The sequence below is a fragment of the Sminthopsis crassicaudata genome, chromosome 1, assembly GCF_048593235.1.
Source record: "Sminthopsis crassicaudata isolate SCR6 chromosome 1, ASM4859323v1, whole genome shotgun sequence".
In the NCBI taxonomy this organism is placed as follows: Eukaryota; Metazoa; Chordata; class Mammalia; order Dasyuromorphia; family Dasyuridae; genus Sminthopsis; species Sminthopsis crassicaudata.
This window is the reverse complement of record NC_133617.1, coordinates 398,489,249-398,506,946: the sequence shown is the minus strand read 5'-3', so window position 1 is coordinate 398,506,946 and position 17,698 is coordinate 398,489,249. Positions and strand designations below refer to the sequence as shown.

At 34.3% G+C, this 17,698-nt stretch overlaps 1 protein-coding gene across 2 annotated transcripts in view; it reads left to right on the top strand.

Annotated features, from left to right (window-relative positions):
- TRAP1 (TNF receptor associated protein 1) overlaps nucleotides 1–17,698 on the top strand; it is an 82,474-nt gene that overhangs the window by 40,773 nt on the left and 24,003 nt on the right. For both annotated transcript variants that reach the window (XM_074279988.1, XM_074279989.1), the window contains exons 5-6: nucleotides 11,301–11,372; nucleotides 13,498–13,658. In XM_074279988.1, coding sequence (XP_074136089.1) covers nucleotides 11,301–11,372; nucleotides 13,498–13,658 — 233 coding nt within the window. The remainder of the gene's footprint in view (nucleotides 1–11,300; nucleotides 11,373–13,497; nucleotides 13,659–17,698) is intronic.

Below are 17,698 nucleotides of genomic sequence, written 5' to 3'. Positions count from 1 at the left end.
TCTTTCTCTTTCTTTCTTTCTTTCTCTTTCTTTCTTTCTTTCTTTCTTTTCTTTCTTTTCTTTCTTTCTTTTCTTTCTTTTCTTTCTTTCTTTCTTTTCTTTCTTTCTTCTTGTTTTTATTTACAAGATATATGCATGGGTAATTTTACATCATTGACAATTGCCAAACCTTTTGTTCTAATTTTTCCCCTCCTTACTCCCCCCCTCCCCATGGCAGGTTGACCAATACATGTTAAATATAAATTAAATACAATATATATATACATATCCAAACAGTTGTTTTGCTGTACAAAAAGAATTGGACTTTGAAATAGTGTACAATTAGCCTGTGAAGGAAATGCAGGCGGACAAAATTACAGAGATTGGGAATTCTCTGTAGTGGTTCATAGTCATCTCCCAGAGTTCTTTCTCTGGGTGTAGCTAGTTCAGTTTATTACTGCTCTATTGGAACCGATTTGGTTCATCTCGTTGTTGAAAATGGCCACATCCATCAGAATTGATCATCATATAGCATTGTTGTTGAAGTATACAATGATCTCCTGATTCTGGTATAGTTTCTTGTAGAGGGCTAGAACTTTGGAGAAGTATACTTGAAAAAAGGATATTTGCAACAAAGTGTTAACTCAGTGGAATTGATGAGATGATGGTTCTTTAGTTTACATATACTTAGTACTTAGCATGGTGATGTATTGGTTCTCTAGTTGACACATATTCAGGATGCTGTAATGATGTAATTGTAATGGAACATTTAAGGGCTGAGAGGACTGGAAATGAGACATTCCATCTTTGACCATCCTCCTGGTGGCTCTCCTGCCTCCTACACTCCTCCACTAAAATCAAGACTGGGTAAGACTGGGACAGATACACAGATTGTGAAGGAGACAATAAAGAATTTAGACTCTATTCCTGATTATCTTCGTGGTGACTATCTTGGCGAGATCAAGGCCCCGTCCAGAGGACCTCTGGAAAGCTAGCCTAGACATTATAGTTTCCATATTGAAATTCTATGCCAATATTAGGCCCTTCTAGATCTTTTTTTTTTTTTTAGTAGCTTTTTATTGACAAAACATATGCATAGGTAATTTTTCAGCATTAACCCTTGTAAAAACTTGCGTTCCAACTTTTCCCCTCCTTCCCTCCACCCCCTCCCCTAGTTGGCAGGTACTCCCATACATGTTAAATATGTTAAAGTATATCTTAAATACAATATATGTATACATATTTATACAGTTGTCTTGCTACACAAGAAAAATCGGATTTAGAAAGAAGGTAAAAATAACCTGGAAAGAAAAACAAAAATGCAAGCAAACAATAACAGAAAGAGTGTAATGCTGTATTGTGGTCCACACCCACTTCCCAGTGTTTTTTTTGCTGGGTGTAGCTGGTTCTGTTCATTACTGATCAATTGGAACTGATTTGGATCCTCTCATTGGTGAAAAAAGCCTTGTCCATCAGAATTGATCATCATATAGTATTGTTGTTGAAGTGTATAATGATATCCTGGTTCTGCTCATTTTACTCAGCATCAGTTCAGTTTTCTGAACTTCTGAAATCTGAAGGCTTTTCTGAAATCATCCTGTTGGTCATTTCTTATAGAACAATAATATTCCATAACATTCATATATCACAACTTATTCAGCCATTCTCCAATTGATGGACATCCATTTAATTTCCAGTTTCTAGCCATTACAAAAAGGGCTGCCACAAACATTTTGGCACATATGGGTCGCTTTCCCTTCTTTAAGATCTCTTTGGGATATAAGCCCAGTAGAAACACTGCTGGATCAAAGGATTTGCACAGTTTGATAACTTTTTGAGCATAATTCCAAATTGCTCTCCAGAATGTCTGGATCCATTCACAGTTCCACCAACAATTCATCAGTGTCCCAGTTTTCCTGCATCCTCTCCAACATCATTATTTTTTCCTATCAACTTAGCCAATCTGAGAGGTGGGTAGTGGTATCTCAGAGTTGTCTTAATTTGCATTTCTCTGATCAATAGTGATTTAGAGCACCTTTTCATATGAGTACAAATAGTTTCAATTTCATCATCTGAAAATTGTTCATATGCTTTGACCATTTATCAATTGGAGAAGGGCTTAATTTCTTATAAATTTGAGTCAGTTCTCTATATATTTTCCTTCCAGATCATTTAGTCTCTAGACTGGTTACTGTGCTAGAAGTCTTATCTAGATTAGGTGGCAGCAATCCGGCCTTCACTGGTTCTATCTCTCACTTTTGGGGTGATCTCAATGGGAATTCCATCCCCTTCTGTGGCCCTGACAGGCTCCAAGTCAGATGTGGAAGACTATAAGTGGTCTAAAGTTTTTAAGAAGCTTTTGTCTCCCTGCAGCAATGACCAACAGCCTTTTACTCTGTATCTTAGCTCTGATAGGTCATGTTAGAATTGGATAGGATACAGATTCTCTTTAAAAGTGATTTAATGAATGAATGAATGAAACATTTTAACTGCTTATTCTGTGAAAAGCACTAGGAATACAGATAAAAAAGTGAGAGAAATTCCTGCTTTCAAGGAGAATATATAATGTGAGGAGATAACATAGATTTGCAACCTGGAGTTTTCAGTTATAAGTCAGATGGAAAAGTTCTTCAATCTTTAGGGTATAGTGACGAAGCAGATGTTACTGCTTTTTTTTTACTGTTAGCTATACTGTTAAAATCATAATGAACGTCTTACATTAATAAATCATTTGAGAGTGCCAAGAACTTTCTTTTCTGGGTCTTTAGTAGCTGTGGCTGCAACTCCTGCAGGAAAATTGCTAGGCTGCTTCTCCACCAGAATTGCTTCCCAGGAATAAAGTCTGAAGTCACTAGACTAGAAGCATTGCTTATTCTCCAAGGCTCTTAATTAGACTGACTTTACACCCTGGTGCCATTGCAACACTGTTTAGAGCTCTAGAAGGCTTTTGACTTTCTTCTTGTGTGGTCCTGAACCAAATTGGGAATCTTAATGGTATTTCCCTTTGATTTTATTAATCACTTTTTCCTCTAGTGTCCTATTTTATATTTTTGTTGCAGTGTTCTTTGGGACACCTGGGCTGATTGGGACTTTTCATGTTTCTACTTTAACTAGACATATTGATAATTTTGTCTTAACTTCTTTCTGTTACTTTCTTTTCTCTCCACTCCACTCCAATTAAAATACTTTATTATAGCAAACAAGTAAAATTAAGCAAAACAAACCAACATATTGTCCATGACTTAATTTTACCATAAGCCCTCTAGAGTCAGTATTGGTTACTGCATTGATCAGAGTTCTGATGTCTTTCTTTTTAAAAATTATATTAATTTTTTTCCATGAATAAAAATCTTATTTTCTTTTTCCCACTTCTTTCGCCCCCACCTCCCAAGAAAAGAAAAAGAAAAATCTTACAATGGATATACATAGTCAAGTAAAACAAATCAATTACATGTTAAGACAGTTTTCAACATTCATTTTTGTCAGATTTTGAGTTTCAATTTTTTTTTCTGCCCTTTCTCTTACCTCTCCTTCTCCCCAAGACTACAAGCAATCTGATATAGGCTATTATATATGTACAATTATTTTATATACATTTCTATATTAGTTGTGTTGTGAAAGAAAAAATAGTTCTTAAGTGTTTCAGAGATGTTTGTCTTAAAATGTGTTTATTGTATAAATTGTTCTCTTAAGTCTTTCTTCATTCCATATCATACTCATCTCAGATTTTTCTGAAATAATCCCATTAGTTATATTCCCTAATAGATAGCTATTCTCTAATTAATAGGTACTTTTAGTTTTCATTTGTTTGCCCCAAGAAGATATTTTTGTTTTTTCATGTCTTTGATCTCTTTGGATAAAGATCTAATACTGGTATTGCCAAGTTGAAGTATATTTACAGTTCAGTGACTTGGGGAGGCTTGCTTTCTAGACCAATTCATAGCTCTGCCAGTAGTTTATCATCAGTGTGGCTATTTTCCCACAATCCTACCTGTGCTTACCATTTTCTGTTTTTTTGTCATCTTTGCCAATTGTATGCTTTTCTTAACTTTGAGATAGAACTTCATAGTTGTTTTAATTTTCATTTCTCTTATTTTTAGTGATTAGGAGTATTTTTATATGGCTATTGATAGCTTGAATTTCTTTCTTTGAAAACTTCTGTTCATATCTTTTGAATATCAGTTGGGGAATAACCCTTATTTTTATAAATTTTAATCATTTCCATACATATTTTGATAATTTCATTCTTTTTAGACATTCACTGCTAAGATTTTTTTTACCCTGGTTAATCCATTTCCCTTATAATTTCACCTGCATTATTTTTGTTTGTTCAAAACCTTTTTAATTTTTTGTAATCAAAATAGTCCATTTTATTTTTTTTGTGGTCCCCTCTATCTCTTGATCTTGAATTATCTCCATAACCATAGATCTGAAAAATAATTTCATCCTTGTACTTCTCATTTGTTTGATATCACCTTCTCTAAATCATACATCTACTTAATTTCTGCCAAACATGCCATTTTTTTAGCAGGTTTTTTTTTTTTTTTTTTTTTTTTTTTTAATAGTGAGTTCTTACCTCAGTATCTTAAGTTTTTGTTAAATCATATACCAGGCTTTATATGTTATATACCAAATCCATTCACTGATTGCATTTTCTGTTTTTTAATCAGTACCAATTTGTTTTTTATGATTAATTCTTTGTAATTCAGTTTGAGAACTGGTATTGTAGATCCCACTTTTTATTTTGTGTTGGTAAGTTTTCCTAATATTAAACCATCCCCAAATTTCTAATATTAATCCAATCTGGTCATAATATATAATCTTTTTTCATTTGATTATATTATCTCAAGAAAAACAATGAAAATAAGAGGAAAAGAATATTGTACCTGCTTGTTTAGTTATAAATTGAAGAACATTAATTTGTTTTAAGCTTATGGATATATAATGGTTTCTAAAATCCATATTATTCTTAGGGAGCTTATTTAAACAAAAAATTACAAGTTCAATCCCAATCTCTCTGAAACCCCCAGTTAGGAAAACTAATAACATTTAGGTAGAGGATTGGGTAAAAAACTTACCATTTATGACTATCTCTAGAGTTTACCCCTTTCCTATTGTTTAAAGCAGAGTTCAGTTTACTAAAAACATCTGGATAATAAAATAATACTCTCACAGTATCTGAATAGAGGGGTAAAAAGAGGTGATATGGAAGAAGGAGCCAGTCTTTCTTTGGGATCTATCCTGGACCTTTGCTTTAATGATGCCTGTGGAGCTCATGACCTTCTTTGATATCTCCTTTCCCTTATTTTGACCTTTGTCTCCCTAAAGAGGGGCGTTAGGGGATGCCATGGTGTACGGGGCACTGGGCCCGGACGGAGTCAGGAAGACTCATCTCCCAGCGTTCAAATCTGACTTCAGACACTTAATGGCTGTGTGATCCTGGACAAGTCACTTAATTCTGTGTGCCTCAGTTTTCTCATCCGTCAAATAAGCCAGAGAAAGAATTGATGAATCACTGCAGTATCTTTGCCAAGAATAATCTAGATGGGCTCATGAAGTATTGGATATGACTGAAACAACTGAAGAGCTACGATTTCTTAGGGATATGATGGAATGTCACAATTTTTCCAACTTAATTTTCCCTGCAGCCTCTAGTCTTTCCCCTTTTCTATGGTTTCCCAGGTCATCATTCTTACTCTGGGTTATTTTCCTTCCTACCTAATCTTGACCCCATGATCAACCAGTTTAATTCTACTTTATCCTTTACCCTCAAGTCTCTTGTCCTCCTATTTGATTGCCATTTATGCTTTCTAAACTGTAATTCTAGATCATTTCCATCTACCTTCTCTATTATCCGTAGATTGTCAAATGCCAAAGAAATCACACAATTGAGTTTTATCTCACTCCTTCCATGTGTACACAGCAATAATTTTGTTCTTTTCTGATTAATTCTATCATATCCTTCTATTCCTCAGGTTTCAACCTCAATTTCTTTCCCCTTCATCTCAGAAAACTTCAGTTCATACTTCTATAAGTCATCAGTCATGAGTTCATTTTTCTCTTCTGCTCAATGTTTCAAGTTGACCTCCCACTCTCTCCTGATGTAAACCTAAAGAGATCATCCCCAAAACTTGTCTTTTTTATCATCCCATCTCCTTTATCAAACCCTGTCTCTTTCTGTATTGGTTATAGACATGCCCAAATCTACCCTATCCTTAAAAACCTTCACTTGGTCTTTCTGGCTCCTTTTAATCGTATTTGTCTTCTTAAGCTCAGCTAAACTTCTGAGAAAAGCTATTTATAGTTCTTGCTTCCACTTTCTCACTTCCACTAACCTTCTTCAATTTCATTTCTAACTTTCATTTCACTAACCCTTTCAATTTCATTTCCACAATCTCATCACTCACCTGTTTACTCCACGGTTAGTAATTTTTTAATTGCCAAATCCAATGGCCTTTTCTCAGTCCCATTTCTTCTTCGTGACTCCAGTGCTACCTAAGGCCACTTCCCTCTTTGACCCTTGCTTTGCTGACCTCTTGAAACCTCCATTTCCATTGTTTACCCTCACCTGAGTTCTACCGGTTCCCTGTCTGTATAAATGTTTCTCTTCAATCTTCAAGTACTTAAAGTAGTATTGTGAGCAGATATTAGAAATAGGCTTGGCAACTGATTGGATATGGGGATGAAAGAGGGAATTCATAGAATTTGAGAACTGAAAGTTATTTTAAAGTGTACCTATCTTATTTTATACATGAGGACCCAAGAAGGGAAATAACTTTGCCAAGAGTATATAACTAGTAAGTGGAGAGTGAGGGCTTGAACCTAGGTCATTTTCATCCTATTTTAGTGCATTTGGTACAAGTTGGATATAGATTTTAGAAGAAATTTTGTTCTCTTCTGAGTCAACTGTCATGTACAGAACACTTTTATTATTTTTTTGGACTGATTGAATGGAATTCAGCTGCAGTTTGGAGGTTTTTTCCTATATTTTCTGATGTTATTTATTCAGATTTCTAGACTCTATGACGTAAAGACTCATTCTTGCATTAAGTCACAAAAATAATTATTTGTTTCTATACTTCAATTTAAAAAAAATAGGTTAATTCATTTCTTAAGGATATCTAAGCTGCTGCTACTGCTTTCTCTATATTCCTCAATTCCTTCTAAAAGTATCATGCGAACAAGACCTGTCATTTTGAGTTTACCTTCTGCTTTGGTACATTCTTAGTTCACCTTCTGCTTTGGTATCTTTATCTTTGATATTTTTCTCTAGAGGAGTTACTAAACTAAAAAAAGTTACTAAATTATGTTTGTCCCTTGAGTCATTCTTCTTCTCCTAAAGGTAGTTTTTAAATTTTTTTTCCCTTCTTTAATTTTTTCTTTCTTTTCAGAATTTCAGTACTTATTGAACCAACATGTTCTAGTCACTGTGCTTGAACTGTGTCCTGGTGGTGTAGGATTCTACAGCCATGCTGTCCTGACTCTGTAACTGTTAGATCTTGATAAATCATTTTCTCTCTGTGAACTTGTAAATACTTTACAAATATAAAGTTGTAATGAATGTTAAATCATCTATTATTTATAATTATACATAAATTTCCAGCAAGGTTACTTAACCAAGTGCATCAGAAGATTCTATAGTAAAAGTATTGAAGAAACTGTTCAGGAAAACCAAAATCTGATCTATTTTCGTAAAGAAATATAGCTTAGGAGCCTGAAAAGGTAAATTCTTGTCAGGAAGCTATTATATAATTCATTAGTTTTTTTTTGCCCTCTTAATTTTGCATTATGCATTTTGGCAAGATGTACCTCTTCCTTGTCTGCAGGGGGTCCACCTGTATGGAAGACAATTCCTGACTCTTTGTTGAGGATCATCCTTTTGGGGGTTCCTGTTCAAAGGGTTTTTCTTGAAAAAAATGATTGGTAATAAGGAACAGTGCCATCTGGTAGCTTCAGGTGGGAAGTGCAATAGTTTTTCCAATGTGATAAAGCCTTGTACAATTGGATATATTTAAAGAAGAGCACAGTAGCAAAGGAATGTTTTTAAGTTTGTACTGCTTTCAAAGGATTTTTTTTCCCTGTTCAGAAATAATTAAATAGTGGCCAATTAAAAAAGTTACAAATGCTTATAACTTGTTCTTCATTCTGTAGTATGGGAGCTGTTTTTTCAAATACTTAAGTTAAAAAGCGAGGCTTTCACATTAGACATCTGCACATCCATTTGGTCAGAGAAAGTTTTTAGGTTTATGTTTTCATTCTTAGTGTTCATTTTTCATGTATACTATATCAACATTAAATTACTTTGTGATTTAATAAAGTAATAGAGATTTAGTTTCAGAAAAATATTCCAATTGCTTTATTAACAATGTTACTTCTAACTGTTGTATCTCTCCTTTTCCCATATAGTAATGGAGCTTTGAATACCAAAAAATATGTATGACTTTAGTATTTGCCTTATGTAAATATATTTGCATATGTCTTTTTCCTAGTGGATTCGGAATTCAAAGGACAATGACATTAGGCACTAACATCAGGAAGGAGACATTTATTTGATAATAATGATTTCTGGTTGTGATCATCTCTCCAAATAAATGTTTGTCCTGAATCGTGTTGCCATTTTAAACTTAAATGTGACATAATAGTTAGCACTTCTAGCTGTGTTTTAACTTAAAAGAAATCATAGAATCATAGGAACAAGAAGGAAATTAGAAATCACCTAGTTCATTTTACAGATGAAGAGTCTAAAGTCCAGAAAAAGTAAGTGGGCTGTTCATAGTGACATAGCAAGTTAAACTCTTGAGACTTGAACTCAGGTCTTTTGAATTCTGTTTCTTCATCTTTTACACTATATTTTACTGTTTCTTTACCCTAAATAAATACCTTTGTGGGATTTCTAATACCGATTCTCAATTGAAAATTAACATTTCAGATGGATTCTATGAGTGTGGTTTACTTATACAGCAAATGCACTAGGGAAACTTTCTATTCAAAAGAATTGCAAAGAAATCTTTTGTAAAATGAAGCATGCTTGAGGAACTTAAGGTTATTTGTTTTATAAATTCAAATGTTTGTGTAATAATAGTAACAGCCATTTATATATATTGCTTACATAATGTAAACTTTTAATTGACCAATAGTCCTATAAAATAGGTTGTGTGTTTAATTTTCCTTATCTTAAAAATTAGGAAACTGAAACTCAGAAGTTTCTGAGGATTTGTTTACTGTCACAACTCTTATCCAAATCTTTCTAGCTCCATATCTAGTGTTCTTTTTACCAAACCGCTTTTTTCAGTGTAAAACAAACTTGGGCATTATCAAAAGATTTGCATTTATAAAGCTATGAAATATACATAAATCTGGAAAATAATTTTAAAATATCTCACCATAGAGTATCATTCTGTGGGCTAGATAATATACCTTTATATAGTTTGTATATAATGAAGAACACCTAGACTTTCATAACACAACCTGTAAGTTATTTGTCTTGTCCTCAATCTCAGGATTCTATTGAGATTTGATAATGTATTTAGATAAATATTTCTACTAAGCATATCTCCTATTTATAAAACAACTAAAGCATCCTCAAAAAGTGCATTAACTGCAAAGAGCAAAATTTAGATGGTAATAATGGGGTAAACAGTAATCTACAGAAAATTGTAATATTTTAATAATTTATCAACATATCATAAGCAAGTCTGTCCTTTAAACCATTTACAAATATTAAGTTACCATTTGCAAGGTATAAATGCATCATATTTCAACCTATGAAAACTCAAAATATTATCTTCTTTCCCACCCCACTCCCACCTTAAAATTGCATCAAATATCCTGACATAATTTCCAAGGGATACCTTGCCAGATTAGGGTATAGCTAAAATGTTTGACCCTTTCTAATTGTGTTGATAGATTCAGCTGCAGTTTGGAGGTTTTTTTCCTATATTTTCTGATGTTATTTAGAAAATCTGAATTTATATTTATATTAAGACTAAGACTTACCTGAAAGCCCATATTCAGACCCTTGGGAATAAACCCACCAATCTGTCACCTGACTCTAAAGGATGGTGTGAAACAAATATCAGTAAACTTCAATAAGAAGAGTTAACTGTAGTACATTTTTGAGTAATTGGTCAATAAAGAATCAATAAAAGAATTCACATTTCCATGATTGAAAATGACTGATAAGAAATAGCCATTTCTTTCTTGTATTACAAGATTAGATTATATACATATACAGATGTGTATATATATGAACAAAGATGCTTGATTAAAAAAGGAACTGCGCTAAATCCCTATGTTTAGAAGTAATGTTGCTAAAATAAACTGTAGATCTTTTTTTTTTTTTTTTTTTTTTTTCCAGAGGCAATTGGAGTTAAGTGACTTCCTCAGGGTCACACAATTAGGAAATGTTAATTGTCTGAAGCCAAATTTGAACTCAGGTCTTCCTGACTTCAGGGCTGGTGTTCTATCCACTGTACCAATTAGCTGCCCCAAGGTCATTTTTAAAAAAAAGACTATTTGGAGATATTCTATTCATCCTCCCTTAGTTCAGTGAAATTTAAAATCAGTCAATGGACAGCTATCTAGTTCTCCTCCTTTCTCTTTATTATTCCATAGGAAGAAGGTTGAGTTTTTTTCTGATCCTTATTTCTTCTAATGATGAATGAATAGATAGAATTAGAATCCTAAAATCATAGTATGTTAGATCTGGAAGTGATCTTGAAGGTAATTTAGTTTAACCTTCTTATTCTACAGATTAAAAGACTAAGATCTACAAAGGAGAAGAAGCAAAAGGCAAAATTAGGCATAAGAGTTAGAAGTTGTCAAAAGAAAAACAGACTAGTTCAATGTAAAGAAAATATATTTTTTAACAATTAGTGCAATCTGATAGTGAAATAAACTGCCTCAGAAATGATGGATTTTTTTTTTTTTTCTTACTATTGGTCTTTGGTTGAAGGTTATATGACCAATTGTTGAATCCTTGGTCAAATTTAGGTTGGATTAGTTGCTTCTGAGGTCTTTTTCAATTCTGAAATTCTGGGATTTTCTTAAGAGCAAAAGAGCTGGGAGAAGAATTCAGACTTTCTGGTTTCTTGATGAGTACTCTGTACTAAACCACAAAATAATCCCTTCCCTATATTATCATAGCACTCTGGTGCTTGTTTTGTTTTATTTTCTTTTGTTTAATTGTTGTGGATGTTCTGAATTTCTGTGCCTATTTGCTGTATGATGGATATTCATGAAATTTAAAAGTTCGATTACTGTGGGAAGACCTAGCAAATTGTCTTTTAATGGTATTAATATTATTTAACTTTCTCCCTCAGGACACTGGCATAGGCATGACACAAGAGGAGCTGGTGTCCAACCTGGGAACTATTGCTAGATCGGGCTCAAAGGTAAATAAATTCCTCTTGAATTGTTTTGTAAAGATTTTTGATTCAGCTTCAGCATCCAAGGGCCTTTCTTTTTAGAGCAGTTACCTTTAAAATAAGCCTCTTTAGAAGCAAACCCTAGTCTCCTTTGGACTCTGCCTGACAAGTTATTTAAGCAATACATTCATTATGAAGTTTCATATGAATTGTTTTCCTTAGACTATTGGTTTTGAAGACTCCATGTTTTATCACATTTGGGCCAAAATCTTTCATTCCTGGGTATTTCCTTAATGATTGTAGATTGATCTTTATCACCATTAAAACTTTGTCATAGAGGCAAACCAATTTTTTGTGATCTTTAGGACCAGTTTTGACTTTGTAACTGACTGTAGAAATATATTTTAAGATATATATATATATATATAAATTTGACTGCTATATTACTTCAATCTTTTTCTTCCTCGGTTGTTGTATTTTACAAAGCTTCTTAAACTTAGAGTCTTGACCCCATATGGGGCTGTATAATTGAATGTGGGGATCTCAAAATTGTGATTTATTTATCAGCAAATATTGGATTTGTATATCTGTGTATGCTTTTGGCTCCCAGGATCTCTCTGTTTTATCTAGGTTATTGTGATCCTTAGAAGTGCCTTCTAGATTGGAAGTCAAAGGGAGTGCCCATTAATTTGGGGATGGCTACACTGTAGTATATATTTGAAATGAAATATTATTGTGCTATTAAAAAATAACAAGGACTAATGAAACATGCTACCTGCCTCCAGTGAAAGAATTGATATTAATTGAATATAGACTAAAGCATGCTATTTTTTTCACTTCTTTAATTCTTTTATTTGTATTTTTATACAAAATGATTAATATGTAAATGTTTTGCATAATTGCACAACATAACCTATAACCTGTGTCCAATTGTTTGTGGGTTTTGTTTTTTGTTTTTTATCTTAGAGGTGATAGCCTATGGAACTAGAAACTTTAAAGAAAAATGTTTTTTTAAAAAAAATTTTTAAAGAACTGCTTTCTAAATTTCTTCTGCCTAATATCATTTATCTCCACATTAATCTCCAGATATAAATAATAGTCATCAAGTGTGATAGTTTTCTGGAGGCTCTCAAACTAGATACAAGTCCCAGGTAGGCTGTAGACTTCCAGTTTTTATGTTAGGTTAACTGATAGCAGCCTTTATACTTTTCAGCAGGGAGTCTTCAGCAATCTCCCCTCTTTCTCTCTCTGACCATTATTGGATGATTTTTTCATTTGATGTCTCCTGTAAATCTAAGTCATCATTTTTTGCAACATAAGACGTCTTTTCTCCAGAGATAGTTTGGCTTCTCCTATATACAAGAGCCCCAATATATATTACATAACTCTAAATAGTCCATAGACCTTTTTCCTTCCTCCTTTGTCTCTCCCTTCACTCTAGATTTCTTGTGTCCTCTCCCATCACTTCATTTATCTTGTATTTATTTTGTACATATCTGTTTGTGTATACATCTCTCCAGTTGAATGTTAACTGCTGCAGAGCCAAAACTGTTACAATTTTGCCTTTGTTTCCTCAGGCCCAGCAATGGGCTTTGCATATATACACAGCTAGTTTGATTAATACTTGATTGTTAGATTATTCTATCTTTGAGCTTCTTGACACAATTTCAGATTTCACTCTTACCTCTCATTGTTTCCCTATTGTCATCCTTTTCAACTTTAAATAAACAAAAGACTTTATTTCTTTCAAGGAATCATGTGTCCTCCCTGTTTCTACTTTCTCCTGGATAGTAGAGATAGGTTTTTCCCAATCCTTTCCCTTTATTTGTAAAGACAGACATAGGTCAGATGATACCAACAAGAAAACAACTATAGCCCACATACTGAAGATCCCAGTAAAGCTTTGTTCCCTGTCCAGAGAGACATTTAATGGAGATCATCAAGGATTATTTATGAAGACCATCTTAACCCAAATGAAAAGCAGTTATGGAGAGAGACATTCGTGATTCATGCATGCCCCCACTATGGATTCATTTGGTTTGAGCTTGGAGATCTCTTAGGAAGGTTGAACAAAGAACAAATAATTACCTCCTTATAGAAGAATTAGCATGGTAAACTTTTGACTATTCTCTTTTCCTCCTTTTCAACACAGGCATTTCTGGATGCCCTGCAAAACCAGAGTGAGGCAAGCAGCAAGATCATTGGGCAGTTTGGAGTGGGCTTTTATTCTGCTTTCATGGTAGCTGACAAAGTGGAAGTTTATTCACAGTCAGCAGAGCCTGGGAGTCCAGCTTACCAGTGGCTCTCAGATGGGTGAGTGTCTGAAGAAAGGTTTGAAAATATCACAAAGGGAGGGTTCAGAATTTTTTCCCCCAACTAGACAGGCATCTCCTGTTTGCATCTGAAATCCAGGTTGGAAAATCATTAATTTTGAAAGAATTAAGAGAAAATACTTAAAAGCCATGGGATGGAAAGAATCCATTTTTTTAGGTGACATCTAGTAACTTCTGAAAAGTCAATGATACTTGCTGTAGTAAATGGTGAGTTTATCAGCCATATGAGATGTTGAGAATTCTGCAAGCTTTTATACAGAGCTAAGATTTTTCTATCAGTTCCTTTCATATAGTAAGTAGTTGCTTTCCAAATCTTTCTTAAACAATTGAGTTGAAAAATCTGAGATAATAAATTGAATCTTTTATTCAACTTACCTCCTCACCAGAGGGTTGGACATTAGATAATGATGTCCTCTTTGGCCTCTGCAATCATGAAATTGTGGAGGTTTTATTCTACAATGTGGAATGTTAATTCGTGGTATTCTAAGTCATTATGCAGCCTGTAGGGATCAATTCTGTTTGAGTTTGACCCCTCTGTTCTACAGACTACTAGGTTACTACCCTTCCTTTCTTTTGAGTTCAGTAGCTGGTTGACAATTTTTCTTTCCTCTCCTTAGAATGAGAGACCATCTTTCATATTGACTCTTCCTTAAACACCTTCACCACTCAGATCCTTTACCTATTGTAAGATTAATCTAGATTCAGAATTCATATTCAATAGGCATAGTCTTAAAGAAGATGGTACTAGTTTAGTTCTGCTTAGAACAGTAAGACATAAGGGAAGAGGAAACTCATAGCATAAAAGTAATATACAAATAACATGATGGTCACCATGACAATAAAGACACTATAACAAACATACAATATACATCACTATCACTCCAAAGAAGCACTAACATCTGAATTCCTTGGCTGGGAGGACACATGATCACAGCTATTCAGAGTCTCCAGTAGGAGCCATTAGTAGGCAAGCTGTACAGTACTTCCTAGCTGAATCCTCAAAGTCCCTTTCCACTAAGGGGTTGTTGTAGGCTAATAACAAAGAAGACACTAGTTAAGTATTCTCATTTGATATATGACCCTTGGGACAGTGCCATCCCCTTAGTTACAGGATGCTCCATCACAAGAGGCCCACCTGTGTACTCCAGGAACTGACCAGGTTTCCAGGGTAAACACAGGCCTTCAATAAAGGATACTCATTAAGGCACCAGAAGGGTACCAGAAGCACCTGTGTGCTTCCTGAGATTCTATCAGATAACTCAAGCACTTTTCAATGTTCTCATTAAACATATTTACACAAAGGAATGGCTGAGGCTCAGGGGAATTCCTCACTAGGATTTCTTACACTTACTCACTCCCATGCCCTCCTCCTAATCCACCTCAGATACAAAGATAGTCATATTTTTTATCTTGTTATCACCCACAAATATTCTGCCTCCCACTTTAAGGATTCAAAAATCTTAACTTACTTGCCCTCTTCTCTTGAGTCCCTGGCCCCGTTATCATATTGCTGAACTTTCCTGTCAAACTTTGGCCTTGAATGACTCACAATCCATTGCCTTTGTTTCTTATACACTAGAAAATCTAAACTGCTCTGAATCCAGTATGAATTTATGCTGTGCAGCCTAAAAGGCAAATCTTCTGTACTTTCTAACTTACTCACTTTCCTACTGAGTTTTCTACATTTTTTCATCCCTCCTTTTCCATCCCATGATTCCCTTTCCCCCAACTCTCTCAGCTGGATAACTGCCTCATGTTTTACAAAAAAAAGTTGAAGCCATTTGCTGAGAGCAGTTCCCTTCTTTCCTTCTCATCTTTTATCTTTCACCAGATGCCTTTTGCTATCTCCTCCCTCCTTGCTAACTCCTTCCATTCCCACTATCATCCTATATCCCTTCTGCTCTTTGTAGCTAAACTTAGCACAATAGGTGTCTTAACTTTCTTAACTCCCTACAATCCAAGTTCCAGCCTCATCATTCTACAAACCTGCTCTCTCTAAAGTTATGAGTGCTTTCTTAATTGACAAATCCAGTGGCTTTTCTCTTGAAATTCTTCTCTCTAAATTTTCAGGACACCACTCTCTCCTTACTCATCAGACTGCTCCTTCTTAATCTCCTTTGTTGGACAGTCATCCACAGCACATCTAAGGGTTAATCTAAACCTTCTCTTTTTATACAATTTCATTTAGTGATCTCATAAGCTCCCATAGATTTAATTACCACTTCTATACTGATGATTCTTTCTCTAATCTACATATCTGTTAACCTCCAGTCTCTTGCATCAATCAGCCTTTTAGACTTCAGAACTGGAGGTCTAATCGACACCTTAAACCCATCATGTCCAAAACTGAACTTAATTATTTTTCTTCTCAAACTTTCCCCTCACTCTCAAACTTTTCTGTTACAATATCCTCTTAGTACCCTGTACTTGAAACCTAAATATTACTTATCCTCAGCTCTTCAATATCTTTAACCTCCCTACTATCCCCCTTAAATCTGTTGGCAAGGCCTGTTGATTTCACCTTTGTACCATCTCTCTAATAAGCCAGTTCTTTCCTCGATATTCCATCTGTCTGGTCCAGGGCTAATTACCACATGCCTACACTATATCCATAACCTGCTTGTGGGTCTGTAGCCTCAAGTCTCTCCCTAGAGACTCCAGCTGCCAAAGTGAAGTTCTAAAGCACAGATCCAACCATGTCAATCCCTACTCAATAAACTCCAGTGTCTCTCTATCAATTTTATCAAATAACAACTTAGCCCCTGTCAAAAATATCTAAAAAAAGTTAAAACCCAATGTTAGTGGAATACTCTGATACATTGTTGGAGAGAATGGTCCAGCTATTTAGAGAACAGAATAGCAACATATAATAAAAGAGCACAGAATTGATCATAACTTTTTTGTAAAAGCAGACTACATGTCTCTTCCTTCATTTGAAATTTTAAGAAAGAATTTAAAGATTAACCTACTCTGAGGCCTTTGGACTAATCTCAAAGAGAATAGAGTTTTTCTTTTAACTATCAATTCCAAAATAATGTCCTGCTCCCCTTCGAGAGTCCAAGGAGAATTTCTCCCTAAACTAATTAGGGCTGTCTGTCACCTGATAAAGATTAGCAGGTGGGGGAGAACCAACCTTGATTGATTGATCTGGATAGAGTATTTTTTCCCCTAAGGAATTAGCTTAATGATACACTTAAAAGAAACCAGAAATCTCTTTCATTATTTAAGTTTAAAGAAGTATACTTTGGATTCTTTTTTGACCAACTAGAAAGAATTTCACTCTAAGAGTGAGTGGAAAGTTAAAAGATTTACTCTGATGAAGCTGTTAACTGAATTATTACCTACTATGTAGACCCTTGCTTGCTCTTGACTGATGACTGAAATTTACTTTGTGACATCAAAATGATTTTAGTTAGGCATCATAAGGAATAAAGACATTCTAAAATTTAAATATTTCTTTCTTAGAGTAATCATAAATGAATAAAAATTGTTCTGGAAGTTTTATGTATAAAATATAGAGTACAGAATTTTCTTCAGCACTTTCACCTCTGTTATTCCTTTGGTAGAAATCTATCCCAAAGCTACTAAAAAAGGAAAGAAAGAATCCATGTATTTAAAAAAAAAAAAAATCACAGCTTCTTCTCTATTTGAAATTGGAAAAAAATTAGAAACCATCTGGAGAATAGCAGGATAAAGTTATGGCATTCTAATATTAGTATTTTATGGTTCTGTAAAAAATATTGTAAGTATGTATAATAGAGGTAGCATGAAGTGGAGGATAGAATGATCTCTTTGGAATTAAGAAATCCTGCATTCTCATCTCACCTAACATTTACTATCTGTATGATACTGAAGCAGGAGGGAATGTTTCCTTTACTAAAGTTTTCTTTAAGAAACTATTTCCTTTTGATCTGTGATCTCTTTCAGAGATTCAGCCCCTCCTGGGGATAAGTTATCTTTCCAAGATGCCAAAGCCTTTGATTCAATTAGAAATCCTGGTCAAAAAGCACCCTTTGAAGT